The following is a 23,404-nucleotide window of genomic DNA, read 5'->3' on the forward strand; positions in this document are numbered from 1 at the left end:
AAGGAAATGACCTATAGTAGCGAACCCAAAACAATATATAAAATGGAAATAGGAACATACATATCGATAATTACCTTAAATGTAAATGGACTAAATGCTCCCACCAAAAGACACAGATTGGCTGAATGGATACAAAAACAAGACCCTTATATATGCTGTCTACAAGAGACCCACTTCAGAACTAGAGACACATACAGACTGAAAGTAAGGGGATGGAAAAAGATATTCCATGCAAATGGAAACCAAAAGAAAGCTGGAGTAGCAATTCTCATATCAGACAAAATAGACTTTAAAATAAGGACTATTAAAAGGGACAAAGAAGGACACTACATAATGATCAAGGGATCGATCCAAGAAGAAGATATAACAATTGTAAATATTTATGCACCCAACATAGGAGCACCTCAATACATAAGGCAAATACTAACAACCATAAAAGGGGAGATCAACAGTAACACATTCATAGTAGGGGACTTTAACACCCCACTTTCACCCATGGACAGATCATCCAAAATGAAAATAAATAAGGAAACACAAGCTTTAAATGATACATTAAACAAGATGGACTTAATTGATATTTATAGGACACTCCATCCAAAAACAACAGAATACACATTTTTCTCAAGTGCTCATGGAACATTCTCCAGGATAGATCATATCTTGGGTCACAAATCAAGCCTTGGTAAATTTAAGAAAACTGAAATTGTATCAAGTATCTTTTCCGACCACAACGCCATGAGACTAGATATCAATTACAGGAAAAGATCTTTAAAAAATACAAACACATGGAGGCTAAACAATACACTACTTAATAATGAAGTGATCACTGAAGAAATCAAAGAGGAAATAAAAAAATACCTAGAAACAAATGACAATGGAGACACAACGACCCAAAACCTATGGGATGCAGCAAAAGCAGTTCTAAGGGGGAAGTTTATAGCAATACAAGCCCACCTTAAGAAGCAGGAAACATCTCGAATAAACAACCTAACCTTGCACCTCAAGCAATTAGAGAAAGAAGAACAAAAAAACCCCAAAGCTAGCAGAAGGAAAGAAATCATAAAAATCAGATCAGAAATAAATGAAAAAGAAATGAAGGAAACAATAGCAAAGATCAATAAAACTAAAAGCTGGTTCTTTGAGAAGATAAACAAAATAGATAAACCACTAGCCAGACTCATCAAGAAAAAAAGGGAGAAGACTCAAATCAATAGAATTAGAAATGAAAAAGGAGAAGTAACAACTGACACTGCAGAAATAAAAAAAAATCATGAGAGATTACTACAAGCAACTCTATGCCAATAAAATGGACAATCTGGAAGAAATGGACAAATTCTTAGAAATGCACAACCTGCCAAGACTGAATCAGGAAGAAATAGAAAATATGAACAGACCAATCACAAGCACTGAAATTGAAACTGTGATTAAAAACCTTCCAACAAACAAAAGCCCAGGACCAGATGGCTTCACAGGTGAATTCTATCAAACGTTTAGAGAAGAGCTAACACCTATCCTTCTCAAACTCTTCCAAAATATAGCAGAGGGAGGAACACTCCCAAATTCCTTCTACGAAGCCACCATCACCTTGATACCAAAACCAGACAAGGATGTCACAAAGAAAGAAAACTACAGGCCAATATCACTGATGAACATAGATGCAAAAATCCTCAACAAAATACTAGCAAACAGAATCCAACAGCACATTAAAAGGATCATACACCATGATCAAGTGGGGTTTATTCCAGGAATGCAAGGATTCTTCAATATACGCAAATCTATCAATGTGATAAACCATATTAACAAATTGAAGGAGAAAAACCATATGATCATCTCAATAGATGCAGAGAAAGCTTTCGACAAAATTCAACACCCATTTATGATAAAAACCCTCCAGAAAGTAGGCATAGAGGGAACTTTCCTAAACATAATAAAAGCCATATATGACAAGCCCACAGCAAACATCATCCTCAATGGTGAAAAACTGAAAGCATTTCCACTAAGATCAGGAACAAGACAAGGTTGCCCACTCTCACCACTCTTATTCAACATAGTTTTGGAAGTTTTAGCCACAGCAATCAGAGAAGAAAAGGAAATAAAAGGAATCCAAATCGGAAAAGAAGAAGTAAAGCTGTCACTGTTTGCAGATGACATGATACTATACATAGAGAATCCTAAAGATGCTACCAGAAAACTACTAGAGCTAATCAATGAATTTGGTAAAGTAGCAGGATACAAAATTAATGCACAGAAATCTCTGGCATTCCTATATACTAATGATGAAAAATCTGAAAGTGAAATCAAGAAAACACTCCCATTTACCATTGCAACAAAAAGAATAAAATATCTAGGAATAAACCTACCTAAGGATACGAAAGACCTGTATGCAGAAAATTATAAGACACTGATGAAAGAAATTAAAGATGATACAAATAGATGGAGAGATATACCATGTTCTTGGATGGGAAGAATCAACATTGTGAAAATGACTCTACTACCCAAAGCAATCTACAGATTCAATGCAATCCCTATCAAACTACCACTGGCATTTTTCACAGAACTAGAACAAAAAATTTCGCAATTTGTATGGAAACACAAAAGACCCCGAATAGCCAAAGCAATCTTGAGAACGAAAAAAGGAGCTGGAGGAATAAGGCTCCCTGACTTCAGACTATATTACAAAGCAGCAGTAATCAAGACAGTATGGTACTGGCACAAAAACAGAAAGATAGATCAGTGGAACAGGATAGAAAGCCCAGAGATAAACCCACGCACATATGGACACCTTATCTTTGATAAAGGAGGCAGGAATGTACAGTGGAGAAAGGACAGCCTCTTCAATAAATGGTGCTGGGAAAACTGGACAGGTACATGTAAAAGTATGAGATTAGATCACTCCCTAACACCATACACAAAAATAAGCTCAAAATGGATTAAAGACCTAAATGTAAGGCCAGAAACTATCAAACTCTTAGAAGAAAACATAGGAAGAACACTCTATGACATAAATCACAGCAAGATCCTTTCTGACCCACCTCCTAGAGTAATGGAAATAAAAACAAAAATAAACAAATGGGACCTAATGAAACTTCAAAGCTTTTGCACAGCAAAGGAAACCATAACCAAGACCAAAAGCCAACCCTCAGAATGGGAGAAAACATTTGCAAATGAAGCAACTGACAAAGGATCAATCTCCAAAATTTACAAGCAGCTCATGCAGCTCAATAACAAAAAAACAAACAACCCCATCCAAAAATGGGCAGAAGACCTAAATAGACATTTCTCCAAAGAAGATATACAGAATGCCAACAAACACATGAAAGAATGCTCAACATCATTAATCATTAGAGAAATGCAAATCAAAACTACAATGAGATATCATCTCACACCAGTCAGAATGGCCATCATCAAAAAATCTAGAAACAATAAATGCTGGAGAGGGTGTGGAGAAAAGGGGACACTCTTGCACTGCTGGTGGGAATGTGAATTGGTTCAGCCACTGTGGAGAACAGTATGGAGGTTCCTTAAAAAACTACAAATAGAATTACCATATGACCCAGCAATCCCACTACTTGGCATATACCCTGAGAAAACCAAAATTCAAAAAGAGTCATGTACCAAAATGTTCATTGCAGCTCTATTTACAATAGCCAGGACATGGAAACAACCTAAGCGCCCATCATCGGATGAATGGATAAAGAAGATGTGGCACATATACACAATGGAATATTACTCAGCCTTAAAAAGAAATGAAATTGAGCTATTTGTAATGAGATGGATAGACCTAGAGTCTGTCATACAGAGTGAAGTAAGTCAGAAAGAAAAAGACAAATACCGTATGCTAACACATATATATGGAATTTAAGGGAAAAAAATGTCATGAAGAACCTAGGGGTAAGATAGGAATAAAGACGCAGACCTACTGGAGAACGGACTTGAGGGTATGGGGAGGGGGAGGGGTGAGTTTTGACAGGGCGAGAGAGAGTCATGGACATATACACACTAACAAACGTAGTAAGGTAGATAGCTGGGGGGAAGCAGCCGCAAGGCACAGGGATATTAGCTCGGTGCTTTGTGACAGCCTGGAAGGGTGGGATGGGGAGAGTGGGAGGGAGGGAGACGCAAGAGGGAAGACATATGGGAACATATGTATATGTATAGCTGATTCACTTTGTTATAAAGCAGAAACTAACACACCATTGTAAAGCAATTATACCCCAATAAAGATGTTTAAAAAAAAAATAAAAAAAAAATAAAAAAAAAAAAAAGAAAGTGGGAGTGGGATGTTAGTAGCACAGAAATATTGAGCAAGTTTATCTAAAAAGGGAGAATGGAAAAAACAACCCACAGAATAGATGCATAAAAACCTCAGAAAAGATGTTAGGAGCAGCTGGTAATAAGACTAATGAGAACAAATATCTGAAACAAAATAATATTTCTTTATATATTGACAAGATTTGTAAAAAAAAAAAAATATTCTCCTTCCAGTATTGACAAATATAAATGTTTGCTGGTGCTATGATTCAAGTTAATTATAAATCTTAATTGTGCACCTTCTGTGCACAAACTACTGCACCAGATCAGAAGTGATATTGGCCCCGCATTGAAGGAACTTTTAAAAACACACTTATTGCGTGAACATAATAATAAACTCGAGACTGAACTGTGTTAACGACAGATTCCTCTTTTAAGATGCAGACCTCGGCTAAGATGTAGCCCCTTGGACAATACTGGCTTATTTTATGTCTCTCCCCACAAGGACAGGTCTTCTGCCAGCACTTGGTCAGCACAACAGTGCGCTGGCTGTGCGGCTGAGTGGGGTTACAGGCTCGCCTGAAGTCTAAGGGCGCCCTCATGAGAATACAGACCACAAAACAGTGCAGGGTAAAGCCCTGGGGCGGGGATCCAGCACAGTCAGCAAACAGAAGGAGAATCTGAGGAAACGAGGGAGAGGAGTGTACAGAAGAGGAGAGCGGGTGCCTGGAACACCCCAAGACCCCTCTAAGCAAAGCAATCAGACATAAGAAGTCCTCCTACACGAAGCTCTTGCTTTGGATCACGGCCACAACTGACTGCCTGATGCAAAAGCAGTCTAACAGGCTGACGTGTGAGGTGTCCTGTTACCCAAGTGCCTAACAGACCCAGTAGGATCTTCCCTCAAACAGAGAGGGGTTGCTTATGACCAGGGGCCCCAGAGGAATATCTGTGGAGAATTGAGGCAGAGAAGCTGAGCTGTCTGCACGACGTCTCAGTTCTTCATAGGGCCAGCCGTGGGACTGCTGAGATGTCCTTGATGCAATTAAACCCTAGCATTTACGGTAATCTGAATGCATGTGTGATATGAAAGAACCTAATTTGTGGTGCGTGTGTGTGCGCACATACGCTGTGAAAGGGCAGAGAAAGTGGATTTAAGAGAATAATGAGCAGAAAGCAGAGGTGACATAGATGGAGGGAGAAGAAATGGAAATGTGAAGAGGAAAAATAGGAAAGATCCCCTCCTTTGCTTTTTGCTGGGCCTGAGGCAAACAGCTGTGCCCAGTGCCCCTGGAGGTTACACTGCTACCTTTGGCAAGACATGGTGCTTCTCCACCCCTGAGGAATCCAGAAATAAGAGACAGGAAGCATGGAGGCTAATGCATCCTAAAGGATGAAAACATGAATCCTGGTAACGTGAAAAAGTAATAAGGAGTCTGGTGTTATTTTCAGAAGTCAGGCTCAAAAAGTCTTAGGAATGAGACACACTGGAGGGTCATTAATGTGGCCAAATGAGACAAGAATGTGTGAAAACACTGGTTTTTTATATTCATGGGGGCATCCATTGAGAACCAAGGCTTACTGTTTCTTGATTATAAACATAATACTTGCTCATTGTTGAAAGTTTAGAAAATACAGCATGCAGGCACACAAAAAACACAGATGTATGTACGTATGTACGTGTGTGTGTGTGTGTGTGTGTGTGTGTGTGTGTGTATATATATATATCCCAGTAATCCCAGAACTGAGAAAAATCAAGTCATTTTATAAAAGTTGGTCTGGTACAGAGGTTGTGTATGAACTTAAACTTGGATGATAACAGCGAAGGAGTTAAATTTCAGTTTAGAATCAGTTAGCTGATGACAGTCTGCAGAATATAACTTTTGTCAACACAATTGACAGGAACAAGTCATAATCCAGGATTCCAGGCCCTAAGAAAACGTGGAGCTCAGATATTCTCTGTTTAGGTTGACTTTGGTCCCTGCACTCTGGCAGGTGTAGCCAATCTGAAATAAACGAGGTGGCTCTGGATCAGTGGCCACAGACAGGTCCAGCTAAAGAACCAGGCTATTTGATCTGAGGCACTGTCCTTACTAACATAATTTCTGCTGTACTAGAAGAACAAGCTGCTCCTTCATTTTATCATGAGGTTATTCTAGGGTGTGTCTTACGAAAGCACCTGAAATGTCTTTAGTATTATTATGAGCTGTCATAAACACACACTATCAGAAGCTTAGAGCTTGGAGAGTCTGGGGTGGACACAGCGGGGTGAAGCTTAATTTAAAGCTGTGTCTCCAGCCTGTAGAAGAGGCCAGAGGAAGAAGACAAGCCTTGATTCCAGCTGGACCAGGAGCTTCCTACTCTCTGGGCCAGGGATTCAAATGGGGAGGAATGCTGGCCTCTTCCCCTCTTGCCTTATTGCTTCTTCTACTTGAGAAGCTCCCTTCTCCTGCCCTTTCCTCCTACGATGTAAACGCTCCCTAGCAAAGTATTTAAGAGGTAGCAAAGTGTATGTAGTGGGTGCTACGAACAAATGGCTTGAACAAAGAGTTGTCTTCACGACAAGCCAGGCACCCTCCTTATCTCTAGGTCCAGATGCCCATGGCAACTACACAAGCTCTAATGAAGCCTAAAGTCATCATAGCTTCCCTCTCTACCACCGGAGCTTTATTCTTCTGAAAAAGAGCACATCAACTTAACAAATTCAGTTGTTTCTATGAATGAAGTTTTCATTATAAACATAAATCCTTTCACAGTATTTGTTGAGCTAAGCTGCTGACCTCAAACAACAACTGCTCTTCAAAGGCAGCTTGCGCCTGTACCAAGGTCTTGAAGGAATTCCATAAGGTTTGTAAGTGATTCATTGTCCCCATAGCATTGTGAGACTAAAAAGAGTAAGAGGTGCATATTTACAACTAATTATCGTTGCTCAAGCAGCATAACCGTTTGTTTTCCCATGGCCACCAATGGATAATGGACAATTAGCATCACAAAAATACCTCAGAAAAATGAATCATCTTACAATATATCACTTATTAAATCTTATTAAATGGAAGACAACATAATTGTAATATGCAACTTATATCAACTAACAATAATTCTCAGGATTTGGAGATAGACGTAGCAACAATAAGAAGATTACTAAACATACCTGAACTAGTTCTGCCTTTAATTCTTCTTTTTCTTCCTCAGAGAGCATGCTAGGGAAGTCAGCACTGGCTACTGTGTCTTCATCTCTTCCTTGCAGTGGTTCAGTCTCCAACAAACCTTTAGGCAAGATTGGCAAAACATAATGCAAGTTAAAAAATGAATTTAGGGCTTCCCTGGTGGCGCAGTGGTTGAGAGTCCGCCTGCCGATGCAGGAGACACGGGTTCGTGCCCCGGTCTGGGAAGATCCCACATGCCGCGGAGCGGCTGGGCCCGTGAGCCATGGCCGCTGAGCCTGTGCGTCCGGAGCCTGTGCTCCGCAATGGGAGAGGCCACAACAGTGAGAGGCCCGCGTACCGCAAAAAAAAAAAAAAAAGAATTTAGCCAAATTCTACTTCCATGGTCTGAAGAACTAGATACTCTGACTGACCCTCCCACTGAAAAATAACTAAAAATTCCAGAAGAAAATAATCCTTCTAAATGTGTCATGAGCTGCCAAGAAAGTAAAGAATACTAAGAATCCCAAAAACTAAGTGAAAGTGGGAAGTTGAGATGTAAACAAAACAAGTCGTCATTAATTCTACATTTACCACCCAGATGAATCCCAGCCTCAGTTTTTACTGTCCCATGGGATGCAGGGGGCAGAGGACAAAGCCCAGGGCCACGGAGGGAGAGAAGGTTATGGTGAGACCCTCCTGCCCACAGGGCTACACCCCGAGAGTAAGGTGACCGGGAAGTAAATACCTTCACTCCCCACAGGCATCTGCAAGGCAAATTGCCTGCCTTGACACTCAGCATGAAATGGACAGGACAAAAGGGCTTCCCCTGAGAATTCACAACCTCCCAGGTGGTCCAAAAGAACCTCGAGATAAGAGTATTAAAACTTTTTTCCACTTTGATGTGGAAATATGCAGATATGGAACCTGGAGCAGCTGCAGCCGTGAGGAAGTATTGTGGCCACACTGACTGTCAGAGGGAGGTGGGAAGTGCCTGGACAACGCAAATGCATGTGTCCTCTGTAAACAGGCGCACATATATATGGAAGTTTTATTTATGACATGAATTATGACAGAGCTGGCATTTATACAACTCTGGAAAAAGGGAGGTCTTTTAATAAATTGTCCTGGAACAAACAGTTTTCCGTATTGTAAAAATAAAATCGGACACCTTCACACCATTAACAGAGATTAAATTATAAACATTTTAGAAGACAATATGGGACTTTATATTTATGAACCTCTGGGTAGGAAGGGATTTCTTGAGACACAAAAAATGGGCAAATCATGAAAGAAAGGATGGATAAGATTAAGAATGAGCTATCACTTCACACCTGTCGGAATGGCTATTGTCAAAAAGACCACAAATAACACATGCTGGTGAGGAGAAAAGGGAACACCTGTGCACTCTTGGTGGGAATGCAAATTGGTGCAGCCGTTATGGAAATAGTAAGGAGGTCCCTCAGAAAACCAAAAATAGAACTACTATATGATCCATCAATTTCACTTCTGGGTGTTTATCCAAAGAAAACAAAAACACTGACTTGAAAGATATATACACCCCAATGTTCATAGAAGCATAATTTACAATAACAAAGATCTGGAAGCAACCTAAGTGTCCATCAACAGATGAATGGATAAAGAAGACACGGCATATATATATATATATATATATATACACACACACACACGCAATGGAACATTAGTCATATAAAAGAATGAAATTCTGCTACTTGCAAAAATGTGGAGGGACCTAGAGGGTATTATGTTTAGTGAAATAAGTCAGACAGAGAAAGACAAATACTGTTTGTTATAACTTATATGTGGAACATAAAAAAATAAAACAAATAAAGCAGAAACAGCTCACAGATATAGAAAACAAACTAGTCATTACCAGTGGGAAGAAGGATGGAGGAGGGAGAAGGTAGGGGTAGAGGATTAAAAGAGACAAACTACTATATAAAATAAATGAGATACAAGGATATACTGTACAGCACAGGGAATATAGGCAATATTTTTAGAATAACTTTAAATGCAGTATAATCTATCAAAATACTGAATCACTATATTGTACATCTGAAACTAATATAATATTGTAAATCAATTCTTAATCAAAAAATAAGAATGGGTATTCCCTGGTGGTGCAGTGGTTGAGAGTCCGCCTGCCGATGCAGGGGACGCGGGTTCGTGTCCCGGTCCGGGAAGATCCCACATGCCGCGGAGCGGCTGGGCCCGTGAGCCATGGCCGCTGAGCCTGCGCATCCGGAGCCTGTGCTCCGCAACGGGAGAGGCCACAACAGTGAGAGGCCCATGTACCGAAAAAAAAAAAAAAAAAAAAAAAAAGAATGTTTCTTCATCAAAAACACTAACTGTATGGAAAATAAAAAGACAAGCCACTAATGGAAGAAGATATCTCCCAGATGTAGAACTAGCAAAATTAGTTCCCAGAATAAACAGAATTCCTACCAACCCACATAAACAATGGAAACAACCCAATAGAAACATGGGCCAAAAAACCCAAACAGATTCATTACAGGGAGAAATCACAAGTGGTTAATAAATCCCGAATAACATGCTCAACTTCATTGATATTCCGGGAAATACAAATTAAAACATTTCATACCCACTGGATTAGCAAAAAGTTAAAAGTTTGATGATATTAATAAAAGTTGATGACTATGTAGAGGATGGAAACTCTGATACACTGCTTGCAAAAATATAAACAGATACAAATAACTTGAAAAAAATGTATCATCTAGTAAAGTTGAACATTCACACACCCTACAATCCAGCATTCCACACCTATGGATATACCCAAGACACTCATACATGAGTACCTGAGGTCATTAATAAGAACTTTCATGGTAGCAGAAAACTGTAAATCAGCAAATGTCTATCAACAGGAGAACATGAAAGCACACCGTGGTCATTTACACCAAGACAACTCGACCCTAGTGAAATGAGTCAACTACAGCCATGCACGCCACATGGGTGAAACTCAGAAACAAGATGCTGAGTGAAAAACACAAGTTGCAGAAGAATAATAAAGTATAATTGCACTTATATGAAGTCCCCAAACACACAAACTAAATAAAATACTGTTTAGGAATAAAAGTAAAAAGACAAGCAAGGCTATGGTAAAAAATTCAGGACCATGGCTTTCTCTGAGGAGTGGGAGAGACCAGTTTCAATGCTAAGTATTTCTTTTTCATAAGTAATACCTGTTCGTTGTAAAAGATAATAAAATAAAATGACCCATTAGTCATTAAAATTACTATTAATCACACTACCCAGAAATAATGATCATTTTGCCCATCCTTTCTGGTATTTCTTCTATGCATTTGTTTACATTTTCTTGTATATATTTATATGCATTTACTGTTGTGAATTTAATTTACTTTTTCAATAGGATAACATGATATCCTTCATGTCTAAAACCACATATCTACCTTGATTTATTTTTATGGTTGTACAGTATTTTGTCTCACGTATGACTGATAAATTATCCTGTTTATTGGGGAGCTGCAGTGAACATCTCCTTGCCAAGTCATTAGGCAAAATCTTGATGATTTCCTACACACTGGGTTACAGAGGCAAAGGCCATGGACATTTTTAAACCTTCTGCCTAGTTATCCCCCAGAAAGGTGGTGCCAGTTTTATGCAAACATCAGCTACCTAGGAGAGTATCTCTAGATTCTTGGTACAAGAATGTTAAGTAGGTCATTTAAAAGGTTTTAAACACTGTCATTTATTTTTGCTGGTAAATATTTATGTTTACATGTGGCCAATACATTTTTAGTCAGTGTTCTAGGATAACTGTCTAAATCAGGAATCAGCAGTAATTCCAAGCACAGTTTTAAGAGATGCGCCCAGAAGGTAAGCTGCCCGCCTGCACTGGGGGCTGGGGAAGAGCCATAGGAGGAACCTGTAAGACACTCTGGTCTTCTCCCCAACTCAGCCTGGCCCAGGAACTTAGCAGATACTGCTCAAACTTAGCCAGAACCTAAATTCTCCATCTTCTCCTTTCTTGACAGTATGAGAGGACATGTACCAGGGAACAGACAACAGTTCCAGGCACTTTGATGACTTTTCAAGACATCAAACGTCTTTAGTATCTTCCTATATTCTAGGAAGATTCGAAATCCATTTTAATTGCTAATATGTGAATTGGGAAACCTCTAGCAAGTTTAGGGAAGGACAGACCTCCCCTTATCCAGCAGGTAGCTTCTACTCTTCAGGGGGAAGGTATATAAATCTTATAAAGTGAGATATTTCCTGCACTGGCTTCAGCTCTGATCTGTCACACATGCCTCTCCTCAGAGACATCATGAATCTCAAAGTTTCTCTCCCAGAAAGCAGCCATTCAGGAAATCTGCCTAGAGCCCAGAAGCTGCTAGTTAGGTCAGGTCTAATTAGACCAGCTACCTTCCTTACTCTTGTCTTTGAAATAAATGTCAGTTCCCCATCATTTTTTTGACTCACTGCGTTAGGGAAGCAGCAATCACTCATGAGGTCAAAGGATAATTCCAGAATCAAGGAGTAGGGGGAAAAAGGAGTTCGATTTTAAAAAGTGATTAAACAGTGAAAGAGTCAAAATCAGAAAGAAAAAAAAAGCAAATAGGAAGAGATACCAAGTGACAGATGATAATGTGAGAAGGGCAGTAAAATGAGTATAAAATAACCTAGTTACTATGGAAGAAGATATTAGAGAAGATTAAAAACATATTTTTAATAAAAGCAATAATTAGTGGGCAAAACTGTTCAAGAAGCAGAGTTTTTAGCAGGTACCAATACATTATGAATTTTGTTCTCTTTTCCAAATGTGCAGAACTACGCCGCCTTTATCTGGCATAGAAGAAAGAGCATTACAACAGGAGGTGGGACACTTGGAATTCTGCCTACCTGTGGGCTTGCCACTAACCAGCAGAGGACACTTGACCTCAATTATCTCATCTGTAAAATGAGTACCTTACAGGATTGTTGTTAAGATTAAATGATGTTAAATCAGATAAGATATGTGAAAATGTTTAAATTTCCATACAGACCTCAGCAACATATTGGTGAAATTTGGGGGTGACAGTTTTTAAAAGTATTAATGTGCTATGTTCTCTTTTGTGTTTTAGCCTCCCCAAGATATAGTATTTTCCTAGCTGGTCTAAGGCATCCATCTGTCTGAGGTAGAGAAAGGAGCAAAAGAAACACAAAGATTAATATTTAGATTTTTGGCATCTGAAATTGGATTTGCCAGGAAGACAACAGTTTTGCAAAATAGGCAATATTCTCAGGAGGGGATGTTCTCCACATCTTTATTTCCCTCTTTGTACATCAGAAGCCAAGGCCAGGACATCCAGGCCAGGAAGTTCCCCTTAGGTACACAGTGCATGAGGATTTACCAAGGATGTACGTACCTCCTGCTCTGTGCCCCGGAGCAGGCGGGAAGAGGGAAGGGAGAAAGAAGGAGAGGAGCTGTGAGGTGTGTATGTCCAATCTTTCCCTTTGGGCTTTGGCCCAGAAAGATTTATAGATGAACCTGCTGGAGGTTCTGTTTGCTTCTCCAGACCCACCCTCTATCCTCTTCCACTCTGCTCTGTGCCTGGGAGACTGGCCTAAGGATTACATCAACATGGTTCCGTCACCCTTCTGCTTCCTTTCTGCATTGGCCATCAGAGCTCCAGCGGGACCCTGCAGGACAGAAAGGGGCAGGGACTGCCTCTCTCCCTGCCAGGCTGCACTGTGCAGTTTTATTTTTCCACCACCAAAGACCACAGCTTCTATTCAGTAGTTTTCTTCTACAGCTCAGCTCTCGTCAAGTTCCTAGAACCCCGCCCTGTCCTCCAGCCTAGGGATTGTAATGACTTCCTGCTGCTATCGCTCTGAGGAGCTTCAACATCCCCTGTTGGTTTCCCTTAATTCTTCCTATCTTTCTAATAGTCCCTTCATTAAACTCTTGAGTCAGACACCCCTTTGAGCACGTCATCCATTTACTTCTTTCCTGGTCCCTGACTGATATAGGAAGCCTGCCCCACTCTGATTTGGAGGGCAGTGGTCGCTCCAGAGAAAAATATCTTTCAGGCTGTCTTGCACCAACATGGACCACGTCCCTATCAAAAGGTGCTGGGCAGTTGGGCATCTTGGCCCTTGGCGTTTAGTTCCCCAATTCACTCTTCTGCAGTCAGTTAACCACGCATGGGATCCAGAACTCCCCTTAGCACTTAGAGAAAACTTGCTGCCTTGGCAAAGGGTTGGTGCCCCTGCAGCAGGAGCGGAGGTTACTGGCCCTGACCAGAGGTCTGGGTGGAGGGGGTGGAGAAATCAGCCATCAAGAGCCAAAGTGAAGCTGAATCAGCTTGGAAAGGTTACTGGGCCCAGACGCAGGTAAGGAAGACAGGATCATAAGTGATATCTGCAGAAAACGTCAGCACTGGAAGACTTCATGGTCCCAGTGGCCCAAAGAGCCAGAGAAGAAGCCAAGGCACTACATGGGCCCTTCCTGCTTACCTATATCAGACATCCCCTTAGCTGGGACAAGGAAAAGGGGAGCTGAAAAAGGAGAATTCTGAGCTAGAGGGTAATTTTACTAAGGAATTAAGTACTATTTAAAGGGGCTTTAAAAATGATTGTATTGGAATGGACTAAAGCAATTTTTTCTTCCCCACTATCCAAAGCACAAGGGTAGTAGAGGTACAGGTATAGGTCAGGTATGGAGCGCAAGTATGTGCACCAAGGTGTGGTGTGAATAAATCTTGCAAACCTGCTGTGGGGTATTTTGCACTTCAAGATGCCCATTTTACTTTCATTAGTACATGCAACAAAATATACAGACCTGTCTTAATAAAAGTAACAAATATTCACAGGAATGACTCTACCGCAGGAATTGTGCTTCTGCATTGGCCAGGTGACATCCTGGTCTTTAAATACTCGTCAAATGCTACCATCCGCCTGCTTTCACTATACCTACAATGACCCAGTGATGACTCATTTAAGTCCCACATATGGGACTGAATGACACAACAAACTGAACCAGATCCAACTGAGAAGTCACTGTGGGCCAGTCTCAGCCTTTGCTAATGGGGACCTTCACTCATGGGACCTGGGTTCAGAGTCTGGCTCAGCTACAAGTTGCTGTGTTCTAACTTAGGTTAGTCTGAGTCCTAAGCCTATGCCTTTACCTGGCTTACAACCATCTGAAGAATAGTAAACAAAATGCTGCTGAGTACAAGTCAAGAATGAACTTTGGATGAAAGTGCCTCCCCTCCAACCTTGAAATGAAATCACCTGTTGGCATCAGCATACTTGAATGCATCCGGTCAAGCGCTCCCCTGGGTTAGGCTGTGGCTTCACGCACATGACTGAAACAGTACAGATAGCTATGAGGTAAAATGATTATGAACTGTGATTTCAGATGAGTGACCATACCCTGAATTGTTGGCAAATATATAAAAGTTCCAGAATTTCTTTTAAATAACAAAAGAATCTTGCATGTTTGTGTGCGTGCACCATATTCAGGAATTAAGAAATAAATCCAGCGAAGGAAGTGCATATTTTCAAAAAGAATACAAAGTTATCCTAGGACTTAATAAAAAAAAAGATAGACCTGGATAGACCTAGAGTCTGTCATACAGAGTGAAGTAAGTCAGAAAGAGAAAGACAAATACCGTATGCTAACACATATATATGGAATTTAAGAAAAAAAAATGTCATGAAGAACCTAGGGGTAAGACAGGAATAAAGACACAGAACTACTAGAGAATGGACTTGAGGATATGGGGAGGGGGAAGGGTAAGCTGTGACAAAGCAAGAGAGAGGCATGGACATACATACACTACCAAACGTAAGGTAGATAGCTAGTGGGAAGCAGCCGCATAGCACAGGGAGATCAGCTCCGTGCTTTGTGACTGCCTGGAGGGGTGGGATAGGGAGGGTAGGAGGAAGGGAGACGCAAGAGGGAAGAGATATGGGAACATATGTATATATATAACTGATTCATTTTGTTGTAAAGCAGAAGCTAACACACCATTGTAAAGCAATTATACTCTAATAAAGATGTTAAAAAAATTTTAAAAAGAATTCAATAAAATAGCTTAAATGAAAATTCACCATGCTTTAAACAATAAATTTACAACTGTAATATTTATTACTTAATTATATTTTCTTCATGATGTTTGGTAAAAATAGCTTCAGGCATTCTTTTAACATAAAACTTCAAAATATCTCCATTTATTCCCTAGGGAAAGGCTATTGAGCTAATCTCATTATTGTTGGATTTATGATTATCTCTGAGTATACACACAAAAAGCAAATACATGTTAATCTGAGTAGAAATTAAAGCTATAAAACAAATTAGTTTATTAGAATCCCTTCTGCACATTTACTAAATCTTCCACACAAAAAAACAAAATATTATTTCTTATGCACCTCCCTTCCGGAACTGCTGTTCACTCATTTACCAGAAACTCGTATCTAGCCTATTGTTGAATATGTAGAGCAGATAGGGCTTTGAATGCTTTTCCTTGTTTTGCCCTGTAGTTTTGGCAGAGGGCTCAAATGCTAAGAACAATATAATGAAAGCTTTAAACTCCCACATCCTAAAAGCAAGGCTGGAACCCTAATGTAGGACACGCCAGTGGGATAACCTATCACCAGCCTTTGAGAGAGGGGGTGACACATAAACCCCAGCTGCCACCTATGGCAGTCTGTAGCTTTAATATATGCAGGGTCTCCCACTGTTGAGCACCGGGAAGAGTCCACCGTGGGCTTTCATCTCCCAAACCCTCTCATATAGGAGTTGCTCAACTAATATTTGCTGAGTTAATCCCCTAGAATAGAAAATCAAGCTATCAACTCTTCTTTTTTTTTTTTTTTTTTTTTTTTTTGCGGTACGCGGGCCTCTCACTGTTGTGGCCTCTCCCGCTGCGGAGCACAGGCTCCGGACGCGCAGGCTCAGCGGCCATGGCTCACGGGCCCAGCCGCTCCGCGGCATGTGGGATCTTCCCGGACCGGGGCACGAACCCCTGTCCCCTGCATCGGCAGGTGGACTCTCAACCACTGCGCCACCAGGGAAGCCCCAACTCTTCTTTTTTTAAAAACACTGAAGTATTGTTGATTTACAATGTTGTGTAAAGTGATTCAATTATACACATATATGTCTATATATTCTTTTCCATTATGGCTTATTATAGGGTATTGAATATAGTTCCCTGTGCAATACAGTAGGATCTTGCGGTTTATCTATTTTATATATAGTAGTTTGTATCTGCTAATCTCAAACTCCTAATTTATCCCTCCCCCAATCCCTTTCCCCTTTGGTAACCACAGGCTTGTTTTCTATGTCTTACCAAGTCTTCCTGATGCCCTTTGCATATCTTTTCATCATCTATCATATCTGTCTATCCTTCTGAATTTTCATTGCTATGACACAGTACTGCTTGCTGTGCATACTGCTTGCTGTGATTTAGGGCTTTTGTCACTACACACTCAAAATTATTTAAATCTCAGCTAAATTTTACCTCCTTGCTTGTAGTCTCTTTCTCCACCACCCAATCTACACAACACTCAAATTAATATTCTGAACACATAACCTTCATCATGTTAAAACCCAGCTGCAAAAACATTACATGGATGGAATGGAATTGCTTCTAGCCTGAATTTGAAAATTCTTACACTAGCATTCAAAACCTTCCACGGCTGGCTACAAGTGGTGATTCCAACTAGCCTGCCTATGATTCTCCCGCCAAGGCCTCAAAACCCACCAGGCTGTCATATGCAGTGTTCCTCACTCGTGTTCTATTCATTCTTATGTTTTTGTGCCACTCCATCTCTCTCGAAAGCCTCTCTCCCCTTCCTCTTCAGTTTTTCTTCTAAGAATCCTACCAAGTTGCCAACAACACTAGAATAACAAGTTAACATGTCGTGTGTCTTAAATTGATCTAAAATGGCTCTTTTGCTTTCTCTATGTATTACGATGTACATTACTCTATATATTAGGATATACATTATTCTATATATTACTACTAAATATTATATAGAGTAAAAGCTACACTACGACTTGCATTTTATAAATTGCATTAATACACATAATACTATATATTACTATAATTATAGTTAAACAAGTTTATGAAGAAAATATTTCAGGCACTGTCCTGTAAAATTTTATTATCCTTCTTAAAATATGAAGAACACATGAGTCACCACTACTAATAGCATTATTTTCTAAAGCTTTGGTGTCATTTAATAATGTAGCTATAAAAGACCATCTCTGTAATGCTCAGCCTGAGAGTGTACTTATCAGTTGAATAAGGACTTTATGCTTTTTACTAAGTATTTTATCTAAAGATGCTTCTGAGGTTGTAGACGACTAAATTAAATTCTTATACTCCATCTTTCCCCTTTTTTTAAAATATGCTGTTTAGGTAATAATCCACATAGTCAGATGCTGGTTAAAATAGACTCTACTCTCTAAAGAAAAATTTGTGACTGACCAAAGCCTAACGTTGGCTGAAGAGGGAAGTGACATGCTATCACAGATAGAGATAAACAAATATATGGAAATATTTCCTTCCATTTCTCATTTACCCATATGTACAAGGTAACTGTCTTCTGACTGTAAGAGGAAACATACCTTTGATATAAAATTTTTAGGTGCATTGTGTATTGATGAGGTTACCAAAATTCAATAGGATACTAAAGTTAGCAGAAAGTATATGGCACACAAGAGTTAAATAAGTACTGCACAGCCCTGAAGGGCAGGCCATCTTCAAGGAGCTCAAATCAATCAGGGATGCACATAAACCTAAATTATCATTTCTGTGACTAAGGTCTGATCAGGACTCTTACCTACCATCAGGGATAAGAATCCCAGACAGTCTGAACTGGCCCCATTTACCCAAGGCTTCCCTGGGCTCATGCCCAACCCACGCCTTTAGGGTGCTTCTGAAGGTACTGAGAGCTGTGGAAATTTGAGGGATGGAGAGGTCCTGCTCCCCTATGGCTACAGTGGTGCTGCCCAGGCCCATGGGAGTGGCTTGCTTTGTGGCATCATTTTACTGGGCTAACTACAGAAAATGTCCTTGCATTAAGACACGGCTTCAATTATTGTGAAAGATCAGCTGGCCATTCAGGCTGGGATCCCCAGGTTGGCTGCATCTTTGAGAGATGTCATATTCTGTAGTCTGTTAAGTCCAGATATTTTATTTCACATTGTGGTAATCAGCCTCTTAGATGATAGTTTCCACTAACAAATCTTCTGGGAGATTGATTTGCCAAGAAGACCAAATTTCTTTCGGGAAATTCTGTGCTCTCTACTTTCTCAGAACAAAATCTACTAGAGAAACCAAATGAACAGCAAAAGATTATCTGGTAAGCATTGGGAAGAATAAAGAGAGTTTGATGACTTCAAGATATTTATCACTTATGCTATATTTTAACCACACAATTCATTGTCTTTCTCCTCCTTCAGATTATGAGGTACTTTATACACTCTTAATACAAGGTTCTCCATAAATATCAATATTTGTGGACTAATTTAATTAGCTCTCATGACCTTACATATGTACTATTCAAATGTCTATAAATTAAACCTGATATTCAGTCAGGGGAGACTCTGTCTTTTTGCAGTGTTGAAGACAAAATGATCAAGACTTACAACCATTAAACTCTTAGAGGAAAACATAGGCAGAACACTCTATGACATAAATTACAGCAAGATCCGTTTTGACCCACCTCCTAGAGAAATGGAAATAAAAACAAAAATAAACAAATGGGACCTAATGAAACTTCAAAGCTTTTGCACAGCAAAGGAAACCATAAACAAGACCAAAAGACAACCCTCAGAATAGGAGAAAATATTTGCAAATGAAGCAACTGACAAAGGATTAATCTCCAAAATTTATAAGCAGCTCATGCAGCTCAATAACAAAAAAACAAATAACCCAATCCAAAACTTGGCAGAAGACCTAAATAGACATTTCTCTAAAGAAGATATACAGACTGCCAACAAACACATGAAAGAATGCTCAACTTCATTAATCATTAGAGAAATTCAAATCAAAACTACAATGAGATATCATCTCACACCAGTCAGAATGGCCATCATCAAAAAATCTAGAAACAATGAATACTGGAGAGGGTGTGGAGAAAAGGGAACCCTCTTGCACTATTGGTGGGAATGTAAATTGATACAGCCAATGTGGAGAACAGTATGGAGGTTCCTTAAAAAACTACAAATAGAACTACCATATGACCCAGCAATCCCACTACTGGGCATATACCCTGAGAAAACCATAATTCAAAAAGAGTCATGTACCACAATGTTCATTGCAGCTCTATTTAAAATAGCCCAGAGATGGAAACAACCTAAGTGTCCATCATCAGATGAATGGATAAAGAAGATGTGGCACATATATACAATGGAATATTACTCAGCCATAAAAAGAAATGAAATTGAGCTATTTGTAATGAGGTGGATAGACCTAGAGTCTGTCATACAGAGTGAAGTAAGCCAGAAAGAGAAAGACAAATACCGTATGCTAACACATATGTATGGAATTTAAGGAAAAAAAATGTCATGAAGAACCTAGGGGTAAGACAGGAATAAAGACACAGACCTACTAGAGAATGGACTTGAGGATATGGGGAGGGGGAAGGGTAAGCTGTGACAAAGCGAGAGAGAGGCATGGACATATATACACTACCAAACGTAAGCTAGTGGGAAGCAGCCGCATAGCACAAGGAGATCAGCTCGGTGCTTTGTGACCGCCTGGAGGGGTGGGATAGGGAGGGTGGGAGAGAGGGAGACGCAAGAGGGAAGAGGTATGGGAACATATGTATATGTATAACTGATTCACTTTGTTATAAAGCAGTAACTAACACACCATTGTAAAGCAATTATACTCCAATAAAGATGTAAGAAAAAAAAAAGACTTACAACCAACGCAGTGGCCATTGACAGAAGTATTAAATAACGCAGCAGAGAAGTAACAATCAGTACACATCAATGTATCAGCTGTCCTGGCACCATCACTACATTTTTGTTACTGCATCTAGTCCCTTCAAGAACTACATTAAGCCAGAGGCTAGCTTTCATTCTATCAATGTTCTGCCTGAGTTTATACCTTTATATTCCCCAATAAAACAATTCTGTTTCTACTTCCTTGAAAGAGATACAAGTAATTAAAGGGAGAAAGTTTAAGAGGAACTAGGATCCTCAAGACATGATGGTGTCCCTAGAATATTAACTCCATTTGGTAACAGAAAACACCTACAGCAGGATCTTACCCAACATCCTGACAAGTTGAAAATTGACATATACCTGGGACTATCTGTGGTAGAAAGGTGTCCCTTCATGTCACCCAGGACATGGTTGTGTTACACTGTCCAACTTCTGTGTTAATTTAGGTTGTTTAGAAAATATCAATAAAAGAAAACTTTAGTTAACTGTGAATACTGTAGAAAAAAATTTCTTTAAATGTTTAAAAGCGGGTCAAGGGAACAAGTGTAGAAAACACTGGGTTTTCTTTAATGAAAGTCAGAAACAGAGAAGCTTAAGTTCCTTACAGTTGATGTGGTAGATGTGTTCCTCCGGGGGCTGCTTCTGAAATTCACTCATGTGAGGCCAATGTGAATCACAACCAAAGAGTGAGCCACTCAGACCTGAGTTTTTATTCCTCACCTGAGGTCACATGGCCTTATCCACACCAATGGCTTCTGTTGGTTACAAGCATTTCAAGTGACCACACTCAAAGCCATGGGAAAAAACCACGAAGTCAACTTTCAATTAAAAGATGTGACACGAGGCAGGCCTGGATGGGGAGGCTGCAGGATGGGGAGAGGGGACAGAGCCTGGAGCCGTGCCCCACGCTCCCGGCTGGGACATCAAGGCTGTCCACGGGGCCCGGTCCGCCGTGCAGGCTGTGCAGCGGGGCCGCAGTAGGCTGCCCAGGGAGGTGCGAGGGGCAGGAAAGCATCCCTGGCAGGTTTGTAGCAGCCCACCCGGACGGACCCCTTTTGAGGACGGCAGCTTAGCTTGCACTGAGGACTGTGAAAGCATTTCACTGAGTGCTTGCTATGTGCCGAGCCTGGTTCTTGGCACCAAACGGACTGTGCCAGCCATGCAGCAAGGGGAGCGGGGGAGCAAATGGACGGTTTCCTGAGCGACAGGGGCCTTGATGACGGCCACTACCTGCCCAGGCCCAGGCCGTCCGCAGGTGGAGATGGCTATCCCTTGTACAGCAACCCACAAGGCAACAGGATAGCAAAAATCCTGTCTCCTATCGTGTGCGGGGTGGTGGTGACCCTGGTGGGGGCAACGGCCAGCTATTTCCAGTACAACAGGAAGAGGAATTGTTTCAGGACAAATGAACCAGAAAACATCTGAGGCCTTGAAGATCCACCCATTGCTTTGAGAAAAGCTCCACCCAGACAAGATCCACCTTCATCGATCCGTGCAAAGTTCATTTCCTTCTTGGCTTAAGCAGCTGCCCTGAAGGGTTTTCTCTTCTGTCTGCAATAGACATGCTACCTAACCAAGAATTCCTAATTCCTCAGACACCTCAATCATGATAAGGTAGACAGCTGGACCTTGGGTTGTAAAAAGATTGCTTGATCTGTTAGTTCCATCGTGAATCCGGACAGAGATTCCAGCTCTGGAATGAGCTCCGAAACTACCTCCGGGTGTGACCTCAGGCCATGGTCATGGTCACAAAGCACAGGGGCAGCAGAATGACACCGGGGTCTTGGGCGGGAATGCCATCGGCTTCTAAAAGATGGAGATAGACTGCTGTTTGGGTTTCCAAGAAGCTGGTAAGAAGCTCAACTGATGCTGCAAGTTCCCTACGTCAGGAATCCAGACCCGCTCATCACCGCCCGTGAATCGGGAATGAGTGATTTCTGACACTAACAGCAGAATTTGAACATTATTTCAGCTCACAAAAGTATTGTCATCTGCAGAGGATGAGGCTGGATTTGGGAAATTTAAGTGCAAGATTGCTGATGTGGAAACCGTCTCGGGGAAGTGATCATGGGGTGCTTTTTCCTGTGACACAGTACAGTTTCTACATTTTTTTGTAGAACGTGGGGTAGAAATAGAGATTTGCAGATGTTGAGGCTTTTCGTATTATTTTTGGTCTTTGATCCTCTGTGGGTACCAGTTCTTAAGGCGACGGCAATGCTTTCCTTGGTTTATACTTTTCTTTTTACTGGACTAGATAATCTATCTTCAAACATCTAAAAAGTATACTACATTTTAGTAAAACTTTAGGGGAGAGGAAAAAGGATGGTTTGGGCAGATGAGTATAGTTTGATTCAACTGAGATTAATGCTGATAGAATTTGAGAGTTTAAATATTAGAACCAAAGAGGAAACCAGTCACTAGAATCTGGATCTCATAAAGAGGACACATTAAAATTCCAAATATGCATGCTTTGTGCTCACCCTTAAGGACTGAGAGCTAGGTCTCCAAAGAGAAGTTGAAAGCACAAAGCATTTGAAAGAGCTTCCCCAAAATGGAAAAGAACTTAAAACTAAAGATCCTGATTAGATGTGTCAGAATTGCATGACTTCTGTCCTGGATTTACAAAGATTTGAGCCATTTGAAGACAGCCTGCATTTCCTATTTTAATATGAATGTCCTAGGCCTCTTCCCAAATCTTGTTGAGCTTCCCCATAAGTGAGGATGCCCACTACACATTTCCCATATATGATTTTTAGTGGAGAGTTTAATTTAACTCTTGTTAAAAAGTGCATGTATGTACACACACAGATGTACATAAATGGAACTTAAGCATTTTTAAGGTAACTCCATCCATTTTCCGTAACTGTCATGGGCAACTTTTCGTCATTTAAAATACATGTAAGAGAATAAATAAATAAAATACGTGACATATTTATCATGAATCTTCTTGGCTTCTCCAATTGCCTACGTTTCAAGTATAAGATTAAGGCACTTGGAATATTCTTCCCATTCCAAACCATCATTTGCTATTCTAGAAAGGCACAGTTTGACACACACAAAATAG

General features: G+C 40.4%; 1 protein-coding gene across 4 annotated transcripts in view; it reads right to left on the minus strand.

Annotated features, from left to right (window-relative positions):
* Window positions 1–23,404, minus strand: part of TPD52L1 (TPD52 like 1) — a 107,232-nt gene that overhangs the window by 36,955 nt on the left and 46,873 nt on the right. For all 4 annotated transcript variants that reach the window (XM_032651893.1, XM_032651892.1, XM_032651891.1 and 1 more), the window contains exon 2: window positions 7,403–7,518. In XM_032651893.1, coding sequence (XP_032507784.1) covers window positions 7,403–7,518 — 116 coding nt within the window. The remainder of the gene's footprint in view (window positions 1–7,402; window positions 7,519–23,404) is intronic.

Source organism: Phocoena sinus, chromosome 12 (genome assembly GCF_008692025.1).
Source record: "Phocoena sinus isolate mPhoSin1 chromosome 12, mPhoSin1.pri, whole genome shotgun sequence".
Classification (NCBI taxonomy): Eukaryota; Metazoa; Chordata; class Mammalia; order Artiodactyla; family Phocoenidae; genus Phocoena; species Phocoena sinus.